At 42.0% G+C, this 25,941-nt stretch overlaps 4 protein-coding genes across 4 annotated transcripts in view; 2 read left to right on the top strand and 2 right to left on the bottom strand.

Moving 5' to 3' along the window:
- Positions 1-1,124: 1,124 nt before the first annotated feature.
- LOC308286343 (homocysteine S-methyltransferase YbgG) lies at positions 1,125-6,378 on the top strand (the record flags this gene model as incomplete). The annotated part of the gene is made up of 8 exons (XM_080727340.1): positions 1,125-1,229; positions 4,034-4,101; positions 4,243-4,415; positions 4,762-4,865; positions 5,140-5,301; positions 5,569-5,774; positions 6,022-6,101; positions 6,240-6,378. 8 exons carry the CDS (start codon positions 1,125-1,127, stop codon positions 6,326-6,328), a joined length of 987 nt encoding a protein of 328 aa, XP_080583466.1. The 3' UTR covers positions 6,329-6,378.
- Positions 6,379-7,072: 694 nt separating this feature from the next.
- On the bottom strand, positions 7,073-14,819 carry LOC308292386 (basic immunoglobulin-like variable motif-containing protein). Its single transcript, XM_080734697.1, has 10 exons — positions 14,418-14,819; positions 12,604-13,160; positions 12,078-12,207; positions 11,381-11,476; positions 10,958-11,062; positions 10,752-10,846; positions 10,291-10,423; positions 9,216-9,299; positions 9,044-9,140; positions 7,073-7,966 (listed from the first exon to the last, which is right to left on the bottom strand). Exons 2-10 carry the CDS (start codon positions 13,088-13,090, stop codon positions 7,661-7,663), a joined length of 1,533 nt encoding a protein of 510 aa, XP_080590823.1. The 5' UTR covers positions 13,091-13,160; positions 14,418-14,819; the 3' UTR covers positions 7,073-7,660.
- Positions 14,811-23,009, top strand: LOC308292396 (inosine-uridine preferring nucleoside hydrolase). The gene is made up of 6 exons (XM_080734707.1): positions 14,811-14,907; positions 18,368-18,556; positions 19,904-20,086; positions 20,730-20,841; positions 21,228-21,364; positions 21,456-23,009. The coding sequence occupies exons 2-6, from the start codon at positions 18,374-18,376 to the stop codon at positions 21,819-21,821; spliced, it is 981 nt and encodes a 326-aa protein (XP_080590833.1). The 5' UTR covers positions 14,811-14,907; positions 18,368-18,373; the 3' UTR covers positions 21,822-23,009.
- Positions 23,010-23,039: 30 nt separating this feature from the next.
- Positions 23,040-25,941, bottom strand: part of tmem131 (transmembrane protein 131) — a 47,566-nt gene continuing 44,664 nt past the window's right edge. The window contains exons 36-41 of the mRNA XM_080734688.1: positions 25,487-25,637; positions 24,727-24,842; positions 24,249-24,330; positions 24,051-24,154; positions 23,718-23,869; positions 23,040-23,311 (exon numbers count right to left, since the gene is read on the bottom strand). Of these exons, the coding sequence (XP_080590814.1) occupies positions 23,042-23,311; positions 23,718-23,869; positions 24,051-24,154; positions 24,249-24,330; positions 24,727-24,842; positions 25,487-25,637 (875 nt within the window). The 3' untranslated portion in view covers positions 23,040-23,041. The remainder of the gene's footprint in view (positions 23,312-23,717; positions 23,870-24,050; positions 24,155-24,248; positions 24,331-24,726; positions 24,843-25,486; positions 25,638-25,941) is intronic.

Raw genomic sequence — 25,941 nt, forward strand, 5'->3', positions numbered from 1 at the left:
GCTGTTTTCTATCTCTAACTGGGGTCCGGGGACCCCCAGGGGTCCTTGAGGGAGTTCCAGGGGGTCCCCAGCTAAATGATAGTTAAGACCCTTATGGGTTTGTAACTCAGAGAGTGTACAAATTAAGTGTGTACACTCTCTGAGTTAAATTAACATTGATTTGATTGAGATTGATTAAAATGGCTGAGAATCACTGCTAGAGCCAGACAAATCTTCTCTGGCATATATTTTCAAATGGGGGTCCGCGGGCTAATAAGTGTCAATTTGGGGGTCCTTTACATGAAAAAGGTTTGAGAAGCATATCTTAATTTCCGAGTGATATTGAACGCAGCAGACCTAGCTCTGGTCCATCGCTTTCACCTCCCGCATTGCTCCCGGTGAAGCTCTGACAGACCCGTCGGGAAACGCATGGACTCGAGATTGTCGGCCCCTCCGAGCGCTCAATACTAGTGAAAATAAACAAAACCGTTTCACTACTCACCAAACCAAAGGTCGTTTTGCGCTGTTGAAAGTCTATTCTCCGCGGTGGTGAACCCCTCAGCACCCCACCCACTCTGTAAAATACATTATTTTTGTCATGAAATAAAACGCACCCACCTCGAGCCACCTAGCGGCCACTGCAGATACAATGGTTCACAACCCGGAAATAAGCGGCGGTCGAGTTGGATGCGTTTTATTTCATGCCAAAAATAGTGTATTTTGCAGAGTGGGTGGGGTGCTGAGGGGTTCACCACCGCGGAGAATAGACTTTCAACAGCGCAAAACGACCTTTGGTTTGGTGAGTAGTGAAACGGTTTTGTTTATTTTCACTAGTATTGAGCGCTCGGCGGGGCCGACAATCTCGAGTCCATGCGTTTCCCGACGGGTCTGTCAGAGCTTCACCGGGAGCAATGCGGGAGGTGAAAGCGATGGACCAGAGCTACAGCAGACCCAGAATCCAACCGACGCAACCCACAACAATGGTCACGTGTTTGTTCATTCATTTCCTGAACAGTTTAACACATAACTCAGTACAGTGGAACATTTACAGCTCATAATTGCTTGTTGTATAATAATTTACGTGTTCCCATACTTCTGGGTAAACACAACGTTGATGTTGTAGGTCCGTCTTTGACCAAATTACAATGTCTTTCGTTGGGGATGTAACATTTGACTGCAGGAAGGGGGTTCCTCTTATTTTGGATGGTGGTCTTGCAACAGAGCTTGAAGCGCAGGGTCTCAAACTGGAGGTAACGTCAGCGTTACTTTATTGACCAGCAATGCATGCAAGACAAGTCATGCAGCATGGCAATGACAGCTGTTGAAATTGTTACGCCGAAGGTGGTGACCTATCGAATTGTGTGACTCGTCCGATCAATGGTGGTCGATGATTTGCAATATTATTTTTGTTATAACGCAAATGATCTTGAATGAAGTGAAAATGCAAGGTTGGTTAAAAAATATTGGAATGGCTTCGTGCTTATTGTAGGAATCAGTCCTTAAACTAAACTTGTTCTTGGCACCTCTCTCTCTCCGACAACTAATTTGCCGAAATTGAGCAACAGTGAACCCTAGAGTCGCTGTCGGTGATAGGTCTTCATTATGGGCGTAATACATTGGCTGACTGCATGTTTGCATGAGTCATGACATAGAAAATGAGGCAAGTTGTTTAAAAACCACCATATCCATTCCTGACTTGTATGTAACGGGTATATCACAGCGATATCCAAGAAGTGACTCATCTTGGTTAAAAGAGACGAGAACCAATGTTGTCCATTTCTTATCTAGCTAGGACTGCTCGTCTGCATTGCCAGCAGCAGCACCTATAGGTGCATAATTACAGAGTTATACTAACTAGTGAACACCTGTGACCTGTCTAATTTAGCCTATTTAAAGGGGGCCTGTCACCTAAAGGGTTACTGTCACTTAATCATGGGATCCCTGGCCAATACGACAAATATGCCTTAATACATTATTATTGTCCTCTATAACTACATTGTAAAATTAAAAACACCTTAAATATTGTATTTCTTCTAGAAATAGCCAATCTTTCACTCAACAGGGGAAATGCCCGTCGCAAGTTGATGATGTCATAAATGTCATGTATGACATTATGGAATTTATGGAATGCATGTGCAAATAAAAACAAACTTAATACTTACTATGGTTAATATGAGCATCAAATCAATATTTCAAATGTGTTTTTTGCACATGCATGCCATAAATTCCATAGGGATAGATCACACATGACATTTATGACATCATCAACTTGTGACAGGTATTTCCCCTATTGAGTGAAAGATTAGCTATTTCTAGAAGAAATAAAACATTTAAGTTTTTTTTTAATTTTACATTGTAGTTATAGAGGACAATTATAATGTATTAAGGCATGTTTGTCGTATTAGCCAGGGTAGGGATCCTTTTAAAAAACAGGTTAATATTTTCATGATGTCATTGTGGGATGCGCAATTATACGCCAATCAAATTAATTGTCTGTATAGCCTGACTGTATGACTACTTACTGTTCTGGTCAGCTGTTGTTGGGCAGATTACACTGTGACAGTTTCAGACTGTTTCAGGATCCACACTGGAGAGAGACCACATGAACTACTGTATCATACTATTATAATTTCGGAGCAGACAGCGGACCTTTAAGTATAGGCCTAAAGGCCCATTCCCACTGAGCCAGATAACAGATACAAAAATCTCTTTCTCCATTCAAGTGGATGGTAAGATACAGATAAAAAAAAATATCTGTCACAGATTAAAAAAAAGAATATCTGTGACAGATTTTTTTTTTATCTGTATCTTACCATCCACTTGAATGGAGAAAGAGATTTTTTTTATCTGTTATATGGCCCGGGTGCATCTCTCCACTCCGACATGTCTCCTTTCCGACATGTCTCCATTCCGACAATAACCCTATCTCTAACTCTAACCCTAAACCTAACCCCTATGGGAGTGTCGCCACTCCGACAATAAGAAGCCAATTTCGGAGTGGCGACATGTCGGAATGGAGAGAGCCTCCCATCTGGCCCAGTGGGAATGGGCCTTAAATCAGGCTTTACGTTAATAGTGGTTAATAGCCATAGCCAATTCAATTTCTGTCATTACCTTTCATAACACATGATGACATTTCCTGCTCTAAATGTGTTGTAGCATAAGACCATAACACCAGTTTAATGAAAGGGTCCAGGAAAATCCATAAAAAGTTGTAAGAAAAAAAAAAGAGGCATAAGTAGGCCTAGATATGTTTTATAATGTTATGTTAATCACATGATTTACAAATAACAGGTTCAATAGAATGGAATTATCCATTGTATTATTGTGTCTTTCTTTTTATTCTTTTAGGTTGAACCTTGACATAAAATTGAAACCTCATTGCTTCAGTACAATGTTTCAGACCCTGGTACAAATGAAGCTTCAAATCTCACAATAATGTGTTAGAAAAGCAACCTAGAGGTGTGCAGACTGCAGAGTTGAGCCGCTTTAGCGCCCTCTGGTGGACTTAGTGACAGGCACCGCTCACATTATCATTTTGCATTGCTATGTGGCTCAACTTTAAATGCCTCTTCAATATTGAGTGATTTCACCATCTGTTTCTGATGTGCTTCAACTGTCCCCCAATTATACACTTCAGCAACTAGAGCCAGAGCCCACTAGCCTGATTATCAGAGCTGCGAGTCCACTCATAGAGTGGGTGGGGTCTATGGGCTGGAGCCAGGCTAAGAGCCCACATCTGTCTAACAGACTCGCTGGCAATTTATCTCATCCAGTAACAAAATCTTAAATTATAATTCATCATGACAATAGCCCATCTGCAAGCTCACAATGGGTTGGATAGTGACGTGTTGTGAGTTTGTACGACAAAGTATAAATCAGGCTAAACAAAAGCCTCATTTACCAACCCCACCTGTTGATATGACCATTGAGAATCATCATAATAAAATTAAATATACTATTGTGTGTGTGTGTGTGTGTGTGTGTGTGTGTGTGTGTGTGTGTGTGTGTGTGTGTGTGTGTGTGTGTGTGTGTGTGTGTGTGTGTTACACAGGGGGACCCACTGTGGAGTGCCAGAGTTTTGCAAACCAATCCACAGGCTATAAGAGATGCTCATTTAAGGTAGGCCTGCTTACTGATACGTGTTAATCAATCAAACATGAGCCGAATTCGAGACATTTCAAATGGCGATGAACTCTCACTGACAAATGAAAGCTTGTTTATCCTGCATTCCATACTGTATATTGAATTATGTTTCTGTAGATTTCTCCTCCACGGTGCTGATGTGATCACAACGAACACATACCAGGCCACTATCGAGGGATTCGTCAAGCACATGGACATGACCTCAGACTTATCCAGCAAGTTGCTGATGTCTGGAGTTCATCTGGCCAAAGATGCAGTGAAACAATTTGTATCAGACCACCATCCAACAGGTAACCATCCACTGAGGCGGCAGTTGTGTAGGACATAGAGAGGCCATTTGGGAACTTGAAGGTTCCTGTTTCGAACCCCGGCTCCTCCTGTCTTCATGTTGAAATGTCCTTGAGCAAGACACTGAACCCCTAACTGCTCCAGATGAGCAGGTTTATTCCTTGCGCAGATACCTCCACCATCTGTGTAAATGGGTGAATGTAACACACATTGTAAAACACTTTGTATAAAGGCATTATAGAAATATGCCTTTATCCTGTTGGCATATTCATAATGTAATGGAGGATTTTAACATGTGGACAAGCTGTCAATAGCTGATAAGGTGTCTTTTCACTTTGATTCTATAAGATCGAAGAGATCCTATGGTGGCTGGCTCAGTTGGACCATACGGCGCATTTTTGCACAACGGCTCTGAGTATACAGGAGCTTATGCAAAAGATATGAGCATTGAGGTGAGTGGCATTCCCATTTCAAATACAGCATTATCTTATGTGTAACCGTAATGCAGTGTGAAGAGCTCACGTGCATGGCCCTCAGCAGAACAATATTTACCACAAAATATGTCTTTTCAAGTACACTTACCAGAATTACTGTCATTAGGCCAGCTCATCAGAACTGTGCTTGTATGGTTACAGTACGTTAGTGGAATAGCCTGGCTATTTAATGCACAGTTGGAGGTAAGTGTTCATAATCTAGAACATCAAACGTCTGCCTTCTGTTCCCCAGGAGCTGAAAGCCTGGCATCGGCCGCAGATCAGCTGTTTAGTCACAGCGGGAGTCGACCTCATTGCTATGGAGACAATTCCAAGTATAAAAGAGGCAGAGGCGTTGGTGGAGCTGCTCAGAGAATTTCCTAATTCTAAAGCCTGGCTCTCCTTTTCTTGTAAGGTAATCACTGTCTAACAGTGCCTGCAGGTGACTTATAGCCTCGTACCCGCCCTCTTCCGGAAACCATTTCATTTGTTTTGGATTACGGAAGTTGGTCGTTTACTAGGCTAGGTGACTTATACATTCAGTCTAGTACATATTAAATCTAAATATTGCTCCCATACTGTATGTCAAATGTAGGGGCATTAAAACAAATAGCAACATTATGTAAAATAATTTCAGTAGAAGTGATTCATTTATTTATATATATATATATAACCTTTCCAGGATGGGACTCGCATATCAGATGGAAGCCTTTTTGCCGAGGCGGTACAGATCGCCAATAGGTCAAAAGAGCTGATTGCAGTGGGGGTCAACTGCTGTTCACCAGCTCTAGTGAAGCCCCTTCTAGACTCTGCCAAGTCCGTTCTCAGTCCAGACCTCTTCTGGGTGGTCTACCCCAACAGTGGAGAACAGTGGGATGCACAGAGCAAGTGAGTCTGATGATGTCATGTCACCATAACCCCCAGCCCACCCTACAAGTCTGAACTGCCCTCATTCAGAACTGCACTATTGACTTAATCCTTTCCTAGAAATGGTTGGGCGTTGAGATGTGAAATTGCTCTATACCAGATCCCAGCTTGATGTATTTATCTGAAAAGTCCACACACAAATTGGTATTGTCACTGGCATGTGATGTTTATCTAAATGTTGGCGTGTGCATTGTTTCTTCATACACAGGTCATGGACGGCATCACAGAACACATTAGTAATTGAAGTACTAAGCAGTGAATGGATGAAGCAAGGCGCAGCATTGATAGGTGAGGTGAAGATATCTTCATGTCCGTCTTCATGTTCATAATCCCTGATTGTTATGGATTTGTCGTACGACAAAGTATAAATCGTCCATGAGAAAGGTCTGTTGTCTCGTACTCAGTAGCATCTTATTTCATCGACAGGGGGCTGCTGTTGCATTGGTCCAGCTGACATAGCCAAGTTACGACAACACCTATTAGGAAGCCATTTGCCTCAATCATCATTGGTGTGACTGAACGAGAAGAATTACAAATCAGAGAACCTTTGGAAAGTCTGACAACCCCACATGGATTTTGCATCTATACCATACCTGTGTAGGTTAAAAACATCATTACTTTACAGTAGTTGAACTGCACTTATATTTCTTTTGTTATTATTATTATTTATGATATTGGGCTCTTAGTTTCTGCTAAATGTGGCCTTGTCCCCAACCTCAGCCCACTGTTCAGTAACACTTGCAGCAGGTTTTGTTTTGTGTTTTCTTTGTGTCTGTTAGGCAGCTCAAAAGGGGGAAAGGTGCATTGGGAATTGAATGTTTAACAATTGAGCTGTTAGAATGTTTGAACTGTGAATAAATACATTATAAAAGTATAAAAAAATACATCACAGGGTGTCATTGTTCTGTTGGTCATACAGTACAAAAACACTATAAACTACAAACTCATACCTCTTTCCTGTCACATTCTTCTCTTCGCTCACTCATTAAAGCAGACAAATGCCTAAAAGTTAATGTTGGGATTAGGAATGGGAAGTGAGAAATCTGTTCCTTGTCTCAATAAAGAACCACAAACCAAAACTGGTGCTGGCTTGTCATCATTTCTGCAATAACAATGACCTAGGGAGAAACAACTAAATGTTCTGAAGTTGATGGCCCATTCAGAAGTTTTATTTGTTCAATTATTTTACGTATAAAATAAATAAAAACTCCCAATACATCACATTCACCAAATACACATCAACATACAGTAGTGTTAAGGTCATAAAAGACAGATGGCACCACAGGGGCTCAAACGGAAATAGAACAAATTGTGGCTATACACATGGAATGAAAAACATGCGGTCCTACCCTTTCTGTGGTTCACACTTTGTTTGAATATCCATAAACTTCATTTTTGGTAGGGATTCCCAGTTTCACCATAGACAGAGGGGGTAGGCCTTCTATTAGCCTTAGGTTTCACAGAGCGTAACAAAAGGTCTGACGCTTTCACAACTACAGTACATAGTAGCACTCTACTGCACTAATCACTATCAGCCAAATTGCCAAAACACAACCGACATGCCTGTACAAATGATTTACGGACTGCCGTTGTCCTTATACAGTGTATCAATGTCGACAGTTGGTTCCCTAATCCCTATCTTAAAATGATAATCATGTACACATTGACGCGTCACTATAGTGACTTCAAACTAACAGCTGTGATTATACTCCTGATTAAACCAAGAGAAATTTATGTGATTGGAATAATCTGAACATATACGTTTGTGGTATGTTACAACACCTCTTTTTAGCTCTTATTTTGGTTTACATACTTATACATACACCGGCAGACAGAAGTTAGTTATCTCAGTCTGTGAGGTCTTCTTCAAGGTCACTCTCAGGGGAGCTCCTCTGTCTGTACTCTGTAGTGTTGGACAGACGCTTCCAGGCAGTGTCCTTCTGGCCTCCGATGCTTTGGGAGCGTCCCAAGCAGGCCAGGCGCTGCTTGGCCGAGGTCTTTTCCTCATCAGCCTCACCCGAGCCCTCCTGGGCTCGTTCTGCACCCGCGTGGTGCAAGTCGTGGCGCAGGTTCTCCAAATTGAGAGCCCAGGGACCAAGCTTCTGCCAGTTCACCCGCTGGAAGGCCATGATGCAGTGAAGGTTGCCACCTACCTGTGAGGACATGATTCATCATTAAGGTTAGTTGTCCAAGGACAGACGCTCAACATATTCAGAGTCAGCACACAAGAATGTAACATTGTATAGTTTTTTGTGAGTGTGTTTTATAATCCCATAAAAGGGAGGGGTCTGACAACCACTAGAACCCTACCGTAACCCTTCCATATTCTGAGGCGAACATTGGTGAAAATATCTACAAGCTCATAAAGCAACACAATGTATTTGGTGTAGAGGGAAAAAAGGAGGGGGCCTAATATAGACCACTGGGGGACTCTGGTCAACAAAATATATCTTTTAAGTCAGGGGTCTTCAATGTTTTTCAGCCCAAGGACCAACTGGCGGAGAGAGATGAAGCAGGGACCACCTCTACATATTGTATAGAAATGGGTTGCAGATTAAACTTTTTCAGACTTCACAGATAGCCTCTTATTAGACTTGTTTGACAGCACTATCAATGTATGTTGGATTCATGTTGGTGTGGATTTTCAGACATTTGAGCCAAATAAACCATCAATCCTACTAATAAAAGATGTCTGTCTGTCATTGATACTAAACTGTGCCCAAATTTGGAGATAACATCACTGATAATGCCACCTGTAGGCCTACTGCGCATGCGTCTCCGCCAACAGCCGCATGCTGAAACGGTGCCCAAATTTGGAGACATCACTGATACGTCTGGGTTCTCCAACATTACTTCTGAGACTCCTACATTCTATCCCTCATATACTGCACAGCCCATAACCCAAACTGCACATAATTCGGAGCACATATGTTCGAACGGGCAAGGACTATACTTAGTAAATTTGACCTTTCACTCTGTACTAGGTCAGGTCTGTTCTTTTTTTCCTTCTACACCAAACTACTTTTGGCTAAAGGTCTCATCAGAATAGGGATGCTAAGGTTCAAGTTGTTAATGTAAAAAAGAAAATCCTATCACACAAAGATTTGCCAGCCTCCCTGTGTTAACTCTGAGGACCCCCTAGGGGTCCCGGACCCCCTGTTGAAGACCCCTGGTTTAAGTGGTTAAGACAAGACAGAAAAATAAAAGAATAAACATTAATTCAAAATAACCTTTTTGGTTTTGCGACACTGAATTCCTCTCTCCGTATGACGGATATCCAGGAATTCTGGATTTTGCGTGTTGAGATCAGTCACAATATCCAACCATCTGAAAGGGAAAGCTATGTGAAAAAGAGCTCAACAACCACACAATGAAATGCTGCTGCGTCTGAAAAAGCCTTACTTTTTACAGTGAATAGCTGGGTGTTTCCTGCTGGGTTCACCAATAAGAATCCAGTGCTCTGTTTCATTCGTCGGCAGAGGCCCCCTGTGCACAAAACAGACTGGTTCATCATCTTTTAAAGTCTTTGAACTCATATGCATAAAATGAGACCAGTGGGAATATCATAATCTCATAGAAAGCACTGATAATTATAAGAATCTACAACAGTAGTTCCCAACCTTCCTGGACCGGGGCCCGTTTGAAAGCGTTCACATGTGTGCATTTTCAGTGCCTGTTTATTTTAAATCATCAATGAATCGATTGTGTCTTGGTTCAGTGGAACTAATGTAGTAAAGTTCCTATTTATTGGTATCACTATGAAAACAACATTTTCAAGGTTTTAAAGAGCAAATGTACTTTCAATATTAATGTTGTGTTATCAATAAAGTATTATTATTTAAGGGGGCACGGTGGCGCAGTGGTTAGCGCTTCGCCTCACAGCTAGAAGGTCCTGGGTTCGATTCCCGCCGGGGGACGCTGTGGGCGCTGGCGGCGTGTTCCTCCTCCGCGTCATCAGCGCCCACACCCTAGGTGGGGTTGGCGATAGGGCCTTTCTGTGTGGAGTTTGCATGTTCTCCCCCCGTGTCTCCTAGGGTTGATACCCTCACAAAAACATGCACGTAATCCTGGTCTCAATAATGCCTCCCCCTGGCCAGCCGGGGCGCCTGATGGAGGGGAAAGGAACTGGTTGGAATAACGTGTTCCTTCCACGCGCTACGTCCAAACCAGGGAAATCTCCACTGTCAGGTGAAAAGAAGCAACTTGGACTCCTCATGCATAGAAGGAAGCATGAGGTCAGTCCGTTGTCTCCCCAGGCGCGGCAGAGGGAGAGCAGAGCCCAGGATTACATAGGCAATTAGCACTGGGTGAAAAAATGGGTTACAAAATTGTGGGATAAAAATTATAGTAAAAAAAAAAAAAAGTATTATTATTTAGACAATTATTTTGGGGCCCACGTGCATTATTGATTTATCGTCACAGCCTACCAGTGGGCCCTGGCCCACGGGTTGGGAATCGCTGATCTACCCAGTCCTACCGATAAGCCTTCGCAGCTTTGAGTGGCGTGGCCTCAAAGCCTACAGGACAGAAGTAGTGATTCTGGCAGTGGTAAATGTAGGCCATAGTTTCATCCTTCAGCCCCTGCGTCAGCTTCAATAACGCTCCTTCGGCTAAAAAGGTGTTGAGAGACAATCAGTCGACTGTTTGTGACTTTTAAAGGAACATAACGTCACTGTCGGGCAGAAACCTCGTATCTCCAAGTTTCAAATTTGTAAAACTTTTTCACAAACTAAAGCACTGCTTCATCACACAAGGCCGTCGCACAAAAGTAGTGAAAACAGCTGATCTACAAGCACACAACTTGCTTGTAGATCGGCTGTTTTCACTAGTTTAAATCGTTTTTAAAATGATAAATACAAAACAAACGGTTTTGGACATACAAGGTTTCCATCCGACAACGACGATAAGCTGCTGTGTTGTGAGCGCAGATGAACTCACCCGTCTCCCCTGCCGTCTTGTGTTTCCCATGTGGTTTGTACAGAAAGTAGGAGCATCCACGGACCCTAAAATGGTCATTGATCTGCCTGAACCATCTGTGAACAATTTGCCATACGTTATTGTTTGAATTGGGGCATCTACTGTGTCGTGGTTATGTAAATGATCATGAAGACTGACTGTGGACAATGGAGAGAATCTGCCATTACCGCATGAGGGTGGCATTGCCGGTGAAAGGGCCAAACTTGATCTCTTCGAAGGGAGGCGGGAACCCCAGAATTTGCAGTGCCTCTTCCTGAGAGATGGGTGGCAGGCTGGAGAAGGTGCAAACCGAAACATGAAAACGTGTTTGAAATTAAATCCGCAGTTCAAAAGCAATGACCGTAATGTTCTTTATTTGTCTCCCCACTTAATGAATCCTAGTGTCCCTTCTGGGCATGTCATACTGTAATAGGCAAAGATTCCACGAAAATAGCAGAAAATAACACGTCACACAATACGACTTGTACTTGTATGTAAGCGATTTTCACTATTTGATATACAACAAAGTATAATATAGGGTTTAAGCAAAAGATTGATTTAATGACGTGACGTCGGCTACTTCATATGTTAACACAATATAATGCACACACCTCCCTGCTCCTACAGTGCTGTATAGGAAGTTCCAGCAAGACACCAATGAGGAAATACCGCAAGACGTCTTGTACTGGGGCCGGCTGATGCAGTACCTGAAATAGAAAACCATACAAAAAGAACAAAGAACTGAAAAGGGAGATTCAATCTGAGCTTTGAAATATTATACAGTTGCCGCAGGACAGCTTGGACATGATGTGAGCATTCACATCTGTCTTCCACAGCCAGAAATAAGAGAAGAGTATATCACCCCCTTACAGTATCTGTGCTGACTAACTTGACTGTATATAGAATGAACTAGAACAGGAAGGGCTTGGTTTCTTTGGAATAAGGGTGTACCCTAGCTGTGACTTGGTATAACATAACGTTTGTTTTGGTGTCCAACAAACATTGCACGTGTGACACGTGTCTGTAAAGACAGTCCTCCTGCCCGTTTTCCAGTTACGGTTTACTTCCCTGGTTTGTATCTTAGAAGAAAGTGTTTTTTTCACCACCAATGGGGCTTGTGCTTGTGATGTCTCACTATGCCATATATGCCTTACGTATACTCTAACACACGATAGAAGGCATTTGTACAATCGGTCTCGGAAATCTATTGTTGGCAAGTGACAACCTCTTACTATAAAGTGAAAATTAAGTAAAAATGTATTGAGTAGAATGCTTCTCACAAAGGTCAAGACAGTGAGCAGCCATTACCATCTCCTGAGATCTAGGACCTTCCGCTCTTTGATGTCTTCCAGCGAGGCATGAGACGGGACGTCTTGCAGATTGCGGCTGGATCTGTCCGACGACTTCATCTTCTTGGGGCCGAATTTCTTCATATTGCCTTCAGACAGGATCATTTTAGTTAGCTGCTGTTCGTAATTACTGTGGCAGACGATCATTGTTGTTAAGACAATAATGATAAAAGAGAATCACCAGCTGAAGAGCGGCTAAAAGAAAACACTGTTTCACAGAGCGAAGAGCTGAAACTAAATGCGCTCGTACAAAGTGGAGATAAGGCGTTCATAAAACATTCACGGCAGTAATTATCCCCTGAGCTCTTACCAAGATGCTGCACAGCTGACAACACTACCTGAACTATATAACTGAGGTGTGCAAATGGTCTGATTAATTCTTGGCACATTTAAAATAAATGAATAAAGGCAACCATCTCTTGCAGACACAATCATAACTGATAAACCCCTGCAACATATGGCTTTAAAGCATAATTTCTGCTTACTTGTTCTTATTTTTCTCGTAAGCACAGTTTCAAAGTCTGTAGTGTCGATCTCCCAGGCTAAAATAGGTTTAGTGTTGCTGGAGGACACCTCTTCCATGTCACAGTCTCCGTCCAAAGCAACGTCGCCACCTCCAGGCTGGCCTTGGGTGAGGTTAGTAGAGGTCTGGGGCTTCACAAAGGAGGGCTCCTCATCCTGCTGACTGGACTGGTGTGCACTGGGTGCGCTAGCGGGACGGTACACCGAAGGGGCCTGATTGAGAAGAGCGTAATCAGAACAAACGGTGTAGAACTTCTCTCGGGAGTGTGTGACCGGGCAGGTCCATGGGAGCTGGAGCTCGGCACTTGAAGCGCGCCTCAGCCTGGCATTGTCCCGGGCCAAGGAGCTCAACAGGCTGCGCTCATCTTCTCGGCCGGTGGGTCTTTGCGGCCCAGCCTGGTCAGCCGGCCTGGATAGCTGTGTTCCTTGACCTTCTGGAGTATTAGGCATTGAACAGCCACTTGGATGAAGGATGACAGAAATATAGCCGGGGTCTCTATTAGGCAGGTCGGTTGAATGTCTAGTGAGAACGAAAACAAACATACAAGACTGTCAGAAATGTATTTGATTGATTCTGACATTTGTGTATCTCTGATACACAAATTAATGGTTTCCTGTGGAAATAAGCTTAGTCTTTTCTAGGATCTCCTTTTAGTAGACCTTGTACCAGTGAACTGTACCGTCATGAAACTGTACCTTTTTCTATGCAAACTTCTAATAAAGTCTTCAATCAATCAATGACATTTGTGTATCTCTGATATGCACAAATATCAGAATCGATGAGAGAAATCTCTGCTAGTCTTAGTCCAAGGCAACAACACAACATTAATAAAAACAGACAGAAGACAGATACAGGCTCTAAACCACTTCATGGCCACACCAAAGAGCCAAACGCAGCAGTGATAACACTGTCATTAATTGTTAATCATGGTGAGTTGTGACCTGCAGGCTGCAGCAGTGTGTCAACCACATTCGGGGGCATCATGTAACCAACGAGGCTACAGAGTTACACATAAAGCTCTTAAAAGCTCTCACATAAAGCCAACAACCATGACTGTGGCACACATTAGCTGAATAGCTGTGTGTGTTTCTGTTTATTATCAACCATCACAGTTGACCTGCCACTCACTCGTTGTCAAGATGGCATAACGGTAGCAGAAGGAGTTCTCCTTGACGCTATGTCACCGATGAGCTCTTGCGCTCACAGCCGCAGTAGCCCAGGCTGCTCAGCCTCCCCTCTGTAGTAAAAATAAAAAAATACACTTTCGCTACTCACCAAAACAAAGACGGTTCTAAGATGTTGAATGCCTACCTTCCTTATTGGGAACACTCTGAGCCGCCCACCTCACGTCTAAAATACACTTTTTAGCCAGAAAATACAATATTTCACCTGAAGTGTTAGCTACTCTACAGCGCCCTCTATAGATCTTGTCAATAGAAAATTCCATTGACCAGATTTTGCCTTCAGGTGAAATATTTTCTTTTCTGGGTAAAAATGCGTATTTTATACGTGAGGTGGGGGGCTCAGAGTGTTCCCACTAAGGAAAGTAGGCTTTCAACTCCCTAAAGCCGTCTTTGTTTTGGTGAGTAGCGAAACTGTATTATTTTATTTCTACCACAGACGATAGGATGAGCAGCGGTTTGAGCGCAAGGGTCCGCTCCTACTACTCCCTCCAACTCTATGGACCAGAGCTAGCATAATAACGATCAATCGAATGGGTGGCAAGCAAACGATAGCTACACACTGTACACACAGTAAAGACGAGTTTAATCGTACCTTTCTTTGTGTCACAGCAGATTAACAGCCTAATGGCACGTTGTAAACGCGCATCGTTGGTCACGGGTGATGTAGATATTACTGTAGATTAAATAATAATAACATTGTTGCTGTAGATACAATAATAACATTCCACAGACAGCAGCAACCATCTATCCAAGTCTTCTTCCGCTACAGATCCAGCAGGACTGTACTATTATTATGCAAAGGGGGGTATGCTTATTTATTGTAGCTCAATATATTTTTTCAAGGGTCTTTTCAGAGTAAGATAAGTCCAGCATTTTTTGTGTTCCAAGATAATTTTGTACAAGTGAATATTTTACCCCCATTCCAACAATAACGCCCCCCCGTGTTTTTTGACTTTGTACACAATTAACGAGCCCGAGGTTTAACCAATGACAGGAGCACAGGAGTCATACATTTATAACTCTGGGCTTCATTCACTGTTGCAACACATTGATTGAACACAACTTCACTTTTTAGAGACGAGGTAAGTGAGAACTTAAGTGAGGTTGATCCTGATTTTTGATTACTTGACTTCTTGTGAGAAATGCTGTCACACGACACGACATTGCTTAGTATGTCATGTTTCCTAAAGATAGCTCCCCTGGTGGCTACTGGTCAAGCAAGATCAAGAGCGTATGAGACAACTTTACCATTAATTTAATTAAACTATAGCCTACTAGCCTACTTTATTGTTTTTATACTTGATATAAGTGCAAAGTTGGTTAAACATTATTAGCATAGGATTGAAAGCATGATTAAATCTAAGGTCCAAGTTTTTCAATGGTCAGTGTCAGTGCAGTCAGTGGTCAGCCTTGCTGCCCTTTGCACTGTCACTCTGTCAGTTACATATGAATTCTGAAAACACTTCCCTTTGTCCTGTAGTTTGGATTGCTCTCCACCATCCCTCCTTTTACTCTTTTCATATTGTTGGTTGGGACACTGTGAGATGCTCTGTCCTGGAAAAATAGCCTCTAGTCTAGTGGAATTTCTGAAAAATGTGATTGTTAGAGGCATTTTGGGGTAAAAGTTGGGAACCAGTCTATTTTACACAATTCAAGGGTGCTGAATCTGTTCCCAAGCAAAAGGTTTTTGACCTTCTAATTTGCGTAATAAAATAGCTGCAGAATTGTCAATTTTAAACTATTCAAGGGATATTTCACTTTCAAAAAACCTTTAGTAATTTTATCGTCTAATCAAGCTTTTGGGAACACAGTTTGATTCAGTTTAGATTTAGATATTTGATATTCATTTTATCAGACACGCCCCCTTCCTATACAAACACATTGTAACTTCAAACTCCATTTTAACCACGATAGATTTAATGAGAACACCCATCCTTTTTTCTGGTGACTCCTGACATCGTGACTACTAATTGAAGCCGAGGCCGAATTGCACGAAAGAGCCCTGACAGCACATGGTTGGTTCTACAGACTCCAAATTTCGCACGCAGATAGCTCAGACCTTTGCCTACGTTCTTAGCTATGCCTCGATCCGACCCGATATGCGGTTTTCGGGAACCAACGTGAAAGGTTCGGAATCTCTAGTCGGCGACCTGGCCAACTCGGGAACGATGTAAATAGAGAATGAATGCCCCGCCCTTTAATGCAATCCCCATTATACCTGTTGTCATAGGACCCGTGTTGACCATCTGTTTGACTGTGTCCATGTATGCCCATATATGGAGATATCTGTCTGACTGCGTCCAAGTTATGCCCATATATGGTGATCTCTGTATCTGCCTGACAGTCGGCCGAGCGTCTAGTCGAGGACCGGCCTACTCGGGAACGATGTAAATACGGAATGAATGCCCCACCCTTTAATGCAAACTCCATTATACCTGTTGTCATAACCTGTTTTGACCATCTGTTTGCCTGTGTCCATTTATGCCCATATAGATATCGGTATCTGTCTGCCTGCGTCCATTTATGCCCATATGGGGATCTCTGCAGACACAGTGCCGGTTCTGGAAAACTCTAATGTCAGACATTAGCTCCGCATACGGAGATTCCGGACCTTTCACGCTAGTTCCGGATAACCGCATAGGTAAAAAGGTTATTGAAAGAACACTGCCTGTTCATGTATTAGAAGGGCATCAGGAGTCACCAGAAAAAAAGGATGGGTGTATTCATTGAATCTATCATGGTTAAAATGTTATATTTTTATTTAAAAGGGATATTTCTGGTGACTCCTGCCGCCCTCCTAATACACGAACAGGCAGTGTTTTTTCGATAACTTTTTAATAATTATTTGGGAAAATGAAAAATAAATAAATACAAAAAATACATTATTAAAAATAAATGAAAGGAGTTATCGAAAGAACACAACCTGCTCATGTATTAGGAAGGCGTCAGGAGTCACCAGAAAAACTTCACGAGTGTTTATTTATGGGCCACATTGTTCTGGAATGGTTGGTTCCCAAGGCTACTTACAGGACATGTTGGATCATTCTTGAGGATAAAATACACTAAGCGGAATGTTTAACACCAACTGTAGCTTGTACCCCTTGGCAGAAATATAACTATATCAATAACATTCTGCTCAACTTTAGTGTGTTTTACCCTCAGGAAGGTTGTCAACATGTGCTGTGCATTAAATTTATGTTGCTTCAACAAAGATTTAATATTTAATGTTTTACATACCGTATATTTCCAAATACCCAGAGGGCAAATAGCCGCCAAATGGCGTGCATGGTATTTGGTGGATACAAAGGAGGCGGCAGTGAATGACACCTCCTTTCTATGGGAAATTGCATTTATCTCCTCTTGTGGTCTCCTGATCGATGATTTTTCAGGCCCGTTTTGAAAGAAACCAGGCATCTACATCTTGTAATGGATGGTGTCAGTCAGGGCATTCCACATTTTGTATGTTGGCAGAGGACGGGTGTTTTCATTAAATCTATCATGGTTAAAATGGAGTTTGAAGTTACAATGGGTTTGTATAGGAAGGGGGCGTGTCTGATAAAATGAATATCAAATATCTAAATCTAAACTGAATCAAGCAACTGCAGAAACTGTCCTGGGTGTTCGCAAAACCCTGATTATATGATAAAATGATGAAAAGTTTTTTGAAAGAGAAATATTGCTTGAATAAATAGTTCAAAATGTACAATTCGGCAGCCACTTTGTTATGCGAATTAGAAGGTGAAAAACTCAAAATTTTGATTGGGAACCAGGTTTTTCAGATTCTGCACCCTTGAATTATGTAAAATGGCCTGGTTCCCCACTTTTACCCCCAAATGCCTCTAACCTGCTTATAGAAGGCCTTTCTTCCGAATTTCCGCCTGACTATCTGGGGTTGATTTGAAAGGCAACATCATTTTTTCTGTTGGACTACATTTGTTAATGTGTTGTACAGTAGGCACTATTATGATCACAGTACAAGACGTGACTACACTACACTTTACTTTACTCCAGGGGTTTTAATTTTGTGTTAATTGAATACATACAGTAGGACCACAATGTTGTGTTATCCTTTTAGCTTTAAAGGAGTAGTTCACCCCCAACATGACTTTTTTTTCTATTGATTAGTTCAATAACATATATATATTTTTGTCACATTCCTAAGACAAAAATTGTATTCGAGTAAATTTACCCCCATTTATTCCGGATGGGGACCCGTTTCGAAACGGGTCCCCATCCGGAACGAATGGGGGTACATTTTTGTCTTAGGAATGCAACAAAAAAATAAAAATATTATTGAACTCTAGTCTCCATGGCGTGACTAATCAATAGAAAAAAAGTCATTTTGGGGGTGAACTACTCCTTTAATGTCTTATTACTGTACCACGTGCTGTTTACATTTCTGAATCGAGTCCAGTATTCTTCAATATTTTAGTTTGAAACACTAACTGTCTCAAGCTAAATTGATGTTCAGTCACAGTCAGTCATTATGAATCTGACCAGACGAATCTGCTTAACTTTGTTTGGGAATCTGTGTGTTATCAGAATACCATGGCAAAGAGGTTGGTGATCATTGATACAGACTGTGGCATCGATGATGCCCAGGCTATAATGATGGCACTGGCAGCGCCTGACATCCAGGTCCTGGGAATTACCTGTTGTTTTGGGAATGCATCAGTGGAGAATGTATGCCAAAATGTTTTGATGGTGCTCTCCATCTGTGAAAGTGGGCAGGTAAGCTCTCTAAACTTGATGTCAGTCGTTGTACCCTATTTAACAACTTAAATCCTAATCCTTGACGTGTGTGTGTGTGTGTGTGTGTGTGTGTGTGTGTGTGTGTGTGTGTGTGTGTGTGTGTGTGTGGGCTGCATGGGCTCTGTTTTCTTTCAATTGTTGCCCTGAAAATAGTCAGGCCTATGCTTGAATCTTAATAACGCCAATGGATTCCTTGAGTCCACATATACAAATGTGTAGGCTATGTTGTATTCCTTACTTCCCAAGATTTGCTATTTGCATTTTGGAGTCTGGGTAGGATATGTGTAACTTGGGGCTAGGAATGAACCCCATGGGAAATTATTTTTTACCTGGTATCTGGAAGAATCTTAAAATACACAGGATGAAGAAAAAACAGACTATACATACTTTGTTGACCATTGTCCCCCAGGGGTCTATCCTTCTAGAAAATAGCCGATCTATAGGCTCACGAAGCATCACAACATGATGAGTGGTGAGCTTGTAGATCTGCCATTTTCGCTGAATGTTTGCCTATCTTTGCATTATGTGGCCTTTATGACATGCCCAGAATAGGGAGGCTATAATTCATGTAATTGCAACCGTCAGGTCGCACAGTTACTATGAAAACCTCCACCGGCTGTCTGTCTGTCAGTCAGTCAGTCAGTCAGTCCCTCCACCAGTCAGTCATCCCGTCACGTCACGTCACATCACACTTTTGGCCCTACTCTTATCTCCGGCACTGTTGCCCCTATCCATGCCAAACTTTGCACACACACTCCCTGATTTCTCACATGCCCCTCTTCTAGCGCCACCATGAGGTTGCTTGCCAATTGTGTATACATGCGCTTATCTCCCGATTAGGGAGTCTTAAGCCCCTATCAGAGTCGGTGAAGAGCTATCCACCGCAGTGTAGTCTTTTTGAGTCATAAAACTACAACGTTACGTCATTCATCGTGGTGAAGCGCTTTCCACCGCGAGTCCCGACACATCTCTCTGTTTTTACTTTCAGACAGATAGGCTCTTCACCCCGTTCACTGATTGGTCGACCTGGACCAGTCAGTCACGGTGAATAGGACTTCACCGTGACTGACTATGATGCAGTATGATGGCCTCCACTTATTTTCTGACTTGAGGTGGAAAGCTTTCCACCTAAAATTTTCGGTGGATAGCTCTTAACCCTGGACTCTGATAGAGGCTTTACTGGTTAATACACTATGTGCAGTTGTGTGTGCATCAGATTTTATGTCACAACTCATTTATATGCTACTTTGTACTTTGTGTAACCACTACTCTTTCTAACAATACGTACTTAGAAGGACTGTACTAATCAGGCTTCCATTTCCACAGATCCCAGTGTTCCTGGGCTCTGCTGGTCCTCTTGTTGGGGCCAATAAAGCATTAAGTGACCATTTCGGAAGTGACGGACTGGGGGATGTGATTGAAGACAAAGATCCTCTGTGGAAGGAGAAGATCCAGAGAGAGCGTGCAGTCGATGCAATGATCAGACTGGTATCTGAGAACCACAAACAGGTGCTACATCCTTTCTGCATTCTTGTGGCAATGGACAAGATGTTGTAACTGTTCCAACACTGCATTCATCACCCGTGTCTTCCACAGGTGCAAGGGTGTCGCACCAAATTCTGGGCCCTGGGTACTTTAGCAATCGAAAAATAGCAGATATACAAGCTAACAGCAAAGCACAGAGTGACACGCTGCGAGCTTGTAGATCTATTTTTGAAAAATCATGAAAATTTGTGCAAGTCTTTGAATATTTCAAATCCTTCTAAGGTTTTTTCAAAAAACCTTAGAAGGATTTGATGATTTGATTTGATTTGATAGGATCTATGTCAGTGGTGCTCAAACCTTTTCATGTGAAGGACCCCAAAATGATATGTATTTGGCCACGGACCCTCATCTCAAAATATGTTGTTCCAGGGACCCAGCAGAAGCAAAATTTGAGTTACCAGTACAAATGTTCGCTTAAAAATACATATATTCAAAGATTTGCACACATTTTCACGACTTTTCAAAAATAGCAGATCTACGCTGTGAGCTTGAAGATCTGCTATTTTTAAATAGCTAAATTATAAAATAATTAGGTCCACTCCACCGTGGGCCCTAGTAACACAGTCCCACTCCCCCCCTTGTGACCCCCTGCCCGTGTCTTCCACAGGTGTCCCTGGTGGCCCTCGGACCGCTCACCAATCTGGCTCTTGCTGTCAGGCTGGATCCACTGTTTCCTGAGAAGCTCAAGGATCTTTTCATAATGGGTGGCAACATGGAGGGTAGGGCTGCAGCTACCCAGTATTTTCCCAACATTTTCCTAACTATTATTCTATTGATTACTTTTTCGATCCATTGATTAATCAAGAGGCAAGTTTTTAAGAATCTTTTTCACATTTTTATATGAACAGATCGGCGTGAAAAAATGCTCAGTTTGTGAGCTTGTTGTATACTATTGTTGAAAACGTTTGAAGATTTTAACTTTTTCCCTCTAAAATCAATTATTTAATTCAAATCTGATTTTAAATAATTGATTACAATGATAGATGTTAGATTAACTGATGCACCCATAAGGGTAATAACTGCACCAGGGTGTTCATACAAGGAAGGCAGATAGTACTGTATATTATGTTATCATATTACTTCATAATGATAATTTTCTTTGTAGGAAAAGGGAATGTGACATTATGTGGAGAGTTCAACTTTGTAATGGATCCAGAGTCGGCTTACATTGTGCTGGAAGAATTCCTCTGTCCCACACACCTTGCGTCTTGGGAATATACCTGCAGGCATAAATTAACATGGGTAACCGCAACATTGACCGTGAACACCATCTCACTCAATAGATACACTGTACTCTCGTCTTTTTTTAATTGCTCCGATTCCCATTGTATAGGAATTCTTTGAAGAACTGATCAATCAAGACACACCTGCAGCACGTTTCATGAAGAAGATCACGTCGAAATGTTGGGCCTTCTCCAAGGCGGCTATGATGAACAAGAGAGACGTGTACTTCGGACCTGGCTTTGTCTCCTATGATTCGTACGCAATGGCGGCCTTCATCGACAGCAGTGTGGTAACCCAGAGCATTGAATGTGCAGTCCGCGTGGAGCTGCAGGGAACAATGTGCCGTGGTATGATGGCACTAGATCAGACAAATCAACTCAAGAAGAGTCACCGCATCTTCGTTATGAATAAATGCGATCTTGACAAGTTCAGTCGGTTGCTCATGGATTCCCTCAAGCTACCTCTTAGCAAATAACATTTTGTTAACCAGGGCTCGGAAATTCTATCGATATCGTGGTACGAGACTAGATATTGTGTGGGATTTTTGTGATGTGGCTTAAGTTTTGTCTTTTCCTTGTTTTAATGAGATGATTTAAGTTTTTGGTATATTTGAAAATGTACCGATAGATCATATTTAGCCAAATATGGTGATTTTGCCCATATCACTCAGGCCTATTGTGAACTAATGAAAATGTCCAATGGTAGATTGATAGGTTTCAGTAAATAATAAAACACGTGTAGAATGACACCAATGAAAACTGTTCACTTTGAAATCCATCTTTTTATTTAAATTTGCAGACAAATGGAGGTAATGTACACAAACCCAAACCTCTATTTGCCACGTATTATTTGACCTCTTGACCGAATTAAAATTGATTTACAACACAAGATTGTTTTATTTATTGAAAAGCCCAATTTAAAAATGGTGAGTGTCGTTATCAATGAAGCTGTTGATTTGGCCGTGGATGTTTTTCGGGGCAGAGGTCATTTCAGGGTCATAAAGGTCCCTGCTGTCAAATGACACCCTAATGAAGACGTGAAGATGAGCTGTGGAACCCATTTTCAGAATACAGCAATGCTAGAAAGAATGAAAATTAAAACAATCCTCAAAAACAGAACATACATGGCGTAACACAAGAAGCTTGTTCCAACAAAGTAATACTGAGCTTTAGAATAGGCCAGTTGTGCTGTGCCACATGCCAAACGTATAGACAAAGAATGCAGCATAACCAAATGCTTGGGACTTCTAAAATAGAGCAAAATGCCTTCCATACTATGAAGATTTCTCTTTAATTTATGGGCAGCCGCTAAAATGAATCCAAGTAAAGTTTGCCATTTCCTTGCCCTGAATAAAAATAAAGTTGCAGAGAACTAAATTGGAGGTCGGTAACCTAAAGAAATAGGGCTACCGTATATATACGGTATAAGAATAACATTGGTTTTCAGGCAGGAGTCAGTTTAAAAATGCTTTGCTTTAGCGTACAAATTGCATCACGTTTCTAGTCCAGTGGTTCTCAAAGTGGATTCCAGGGACTCTGTGGGTTCCGTTAGTTGGGTCTAAATGGACCCATACAAGTCTGTAACTCTGACAGTGTACAAATGGAACCTTCCATTAGTACACTGTCAAGAGTTAAGGGGAAACCTTGAAATTTGAAAGTTTGAGAAACACTGTACTAGTCAATTCGAGTGGCGTCTTCAGTTGCCGTTGTCAGAAGGGTTGGGCCAGGGCTCGGAGCTCCGTCGACACAGGGTGGGACGCCACATGTTCCAGGGGTTGTAGAATCCCCGACTCATCTCCGCAGGAGCCTGGCTGGGCGGAGCCGGGCTGCTGACCAGATCGCTGAGAGTTGTGGAGTTGGTAGATGGAGTGAAAGAGTGCAAGGCAGAGTCTCCACTGGTGGACCAGATGGAGCTGCCGAAGGGTGTGGTGGTGGACCACGGGTTGCGGGTGTTTCCTAAGATTGACTGCAACAGAAAACGGAAGATTTTAGAATGCTGCGGAGCGGCGGTTCTCATACATTTCCATGTCAAGGATCCCAAAATGTAAATATCAAGGTATTTGGCTGCGGACCCCCATCTGAAAATATCTTGTGCCAGGGGACCCCAATAAGAGAGGTTTTATTTTAAAAAAGTTCAAATTATTCAAACATGTTGATTGATTATTATAAGAATATCATTATTCTTTCTTTTGAAAACAGCAGATCTACAAGCTCACAATGCGCCGCCAACTCGCCACATATAAAAGCCAAAGTATGACATTGTGTTAAAGTCGATAAACTGTTCAAGGACCCCTGGGGGACCCCAGACCCCACTCTGAGAACAAGTGTTTTTACAAGATCTGCGTTCACAGTGGGTGGACAGGGAGTCTCACCGTGGTCGGGGCTGTTGACGAGCCAGCGCTAGTCGGCCAGGAGTGAAGAGAATCGGTGCTTGGGATGTCCCAGATGGAAGAGGACACAGCATTCAACTCATGCCAGCTCTGCTGTGGCTCTGAGGTTTTTGGGAAGTTCATTCCGCTGAAAACTGAAACAAATCAACCCAAATTAGACAGGTTACACACAATACAGCTGGTCACCTTTTCTATACAAGATGGCAATTCTTCATGCTTTCAGTTTCCTGGCATCACTATTTTCAGTATACATTTTTGAAAAAGGGCTCTGGAGTTTAATGATTGTTCTTAATCATTTAGAACCATGTTGCTTACCTCCAGTCAGATTGAAAGAATTATTGGGTCCAAATGCAGAGAAAGAGTTTGCAGCATTGAAGCTCGGACTGCTGGCTGTGTCAATGGGACTCCATAATCCAGAGCTGTTGAGGTACGGAAAAAAAGGGGAATTCAGCATATATGTACAATGACTTTCACTGGATATGGAGTTAGTTGTTTGTCCAGAGTTGCAATTACCTGTCAGAGCTGTCACTCTCCACTGATGTCATGTGTGCAAGCGTCTTCCCTTGGGTTTCACTTTTACCTGGACCAGTTCCACCTGATGACAACACAAAGCAACAGGTCCACATTTACAGCATTTTTAGTTTATACTTGATTCAAGAGGATTTTTATGATCATACAAGTATGTGTAGCAAAATGCCAGACTGTACCAAGTAAGTCCAACATAGAATAAAAATAAGGTATAATACGGTACACAAAAGGTATAAAACTAGGGCACACTAAGTAGAGGGGAATTTGTTGGCTTCACAGAAAGAGTGAAATGTTCAGGACAGATAAGCAATGGTCCCTTGATTTGCTTTGTCTTCTTTCAAAACACCCTTTTTTTTTTTACTCGTATATATAATATATTATGGGTATATATAATCCAACAAGGATCGGTAAGGTTTAAAGTCAAAATTACATATTTTCCACCGAGGTCTCATGACACACTCACCTGGGCTTCTGTCATAACCAGCAGCAACAGCAGCAAATGTGGGATTTCCATATTTGCCAGGGAGTGAAGTGGATATGGAGGACTTGTTCCCAGGAGCCTTCTTCAGGTTTACCTCACTACCAAAGAGAGAGGACAGAGAATATATACAGTATATATATATCCATAACTTTCCAACATCCCATCGTGCATTGCGCAGAAGTTGCACGGAGCTTCCGGCGCCGCAGCCGAGTGTGATCTACAAGCTCACAACGGCTGCATCTGCAACGCACGTGAGCTTGTATGTCTGCTGTTAACCGGAAGTGTGGTGCAAAAAATCCTCCAGTAAATTCCCGCGGAAAGAGGTGGATATATTATATATATTAATTATATACACAGAAATACTACACATAGGTGTGCAACAGTTAATCAAACTTAACGATTCAATCGATTATAAAAAAGGATGGACAATTTTATGAAATGATAAAAAGAAAAGTAATAATTGTGTAAAATAACCGATCCCTATATCGAGCATGTCAGTAAAAAGTAGATTTCTTTAATAATGAAAATACTATAGCCAATCTACAGCTTGTGGATCTACGATTTTAACACATTTTGCATAACACTTTATAAAATAAAGTACAAACCAAGCATGAAATAATGCGTAAGTGGTTAATTGATCCGTTGATATAAATATATATGAAAAAAGGATCCTAAAATCACACCAAAGTAATCGATAATCATCTATAGTTGCAGACCTAATATTAAGATTGTTGTTTGTTACCTGTTAGTGTTGAGGACACTACTGTAGGTGCTTCGGGGCAGTAAGCTAGGGGAGGTGGGCGGTGGGGAGCAGGTCCTGGATGAAATGGGTCTCTTCAGAAAGGGGTCTGCATTCATCGTCTGCAGGGAGATCTGCTGAAGACTGTCAGCTTCTGTATACGTGGAGAGCAGGAGAGAGACAACAGTCTTAACCATTTAGGCCTAGAATCATATCCTGCTTTAACTATTGAAAAATAGCACATATACAAGCTCACAGCACGGCACCGAGTGCAAATATTTGCTTCTGGGTGGTCCCTGGAATAACATATTCTGAGATGGGGGTCCACAGCCAAATAATATACATGTCATTTTGGGGGTCCTTGACATGACAAAGTTTGAGAACCACTGGTTTAGAAGAAGGATTTAGAAGACATTTATAGAATCGGGACAAAAATATTCAAAGACTTGCACAAAGTC

This window comes from Nannobrachium achirus (assembly GCF_963921795.1).
Source record: "Nannobrachium achirus genome assembly, chromosome: 1".
In the NCBI taxonomy this organism is placed as follows: domain Eukaryota; kingdom Metazoa; phylum Chordata; class Actinopteri; order Myctophiformes; family Myctophidae; genus Nannobrachium; species Nannobrachium achirus.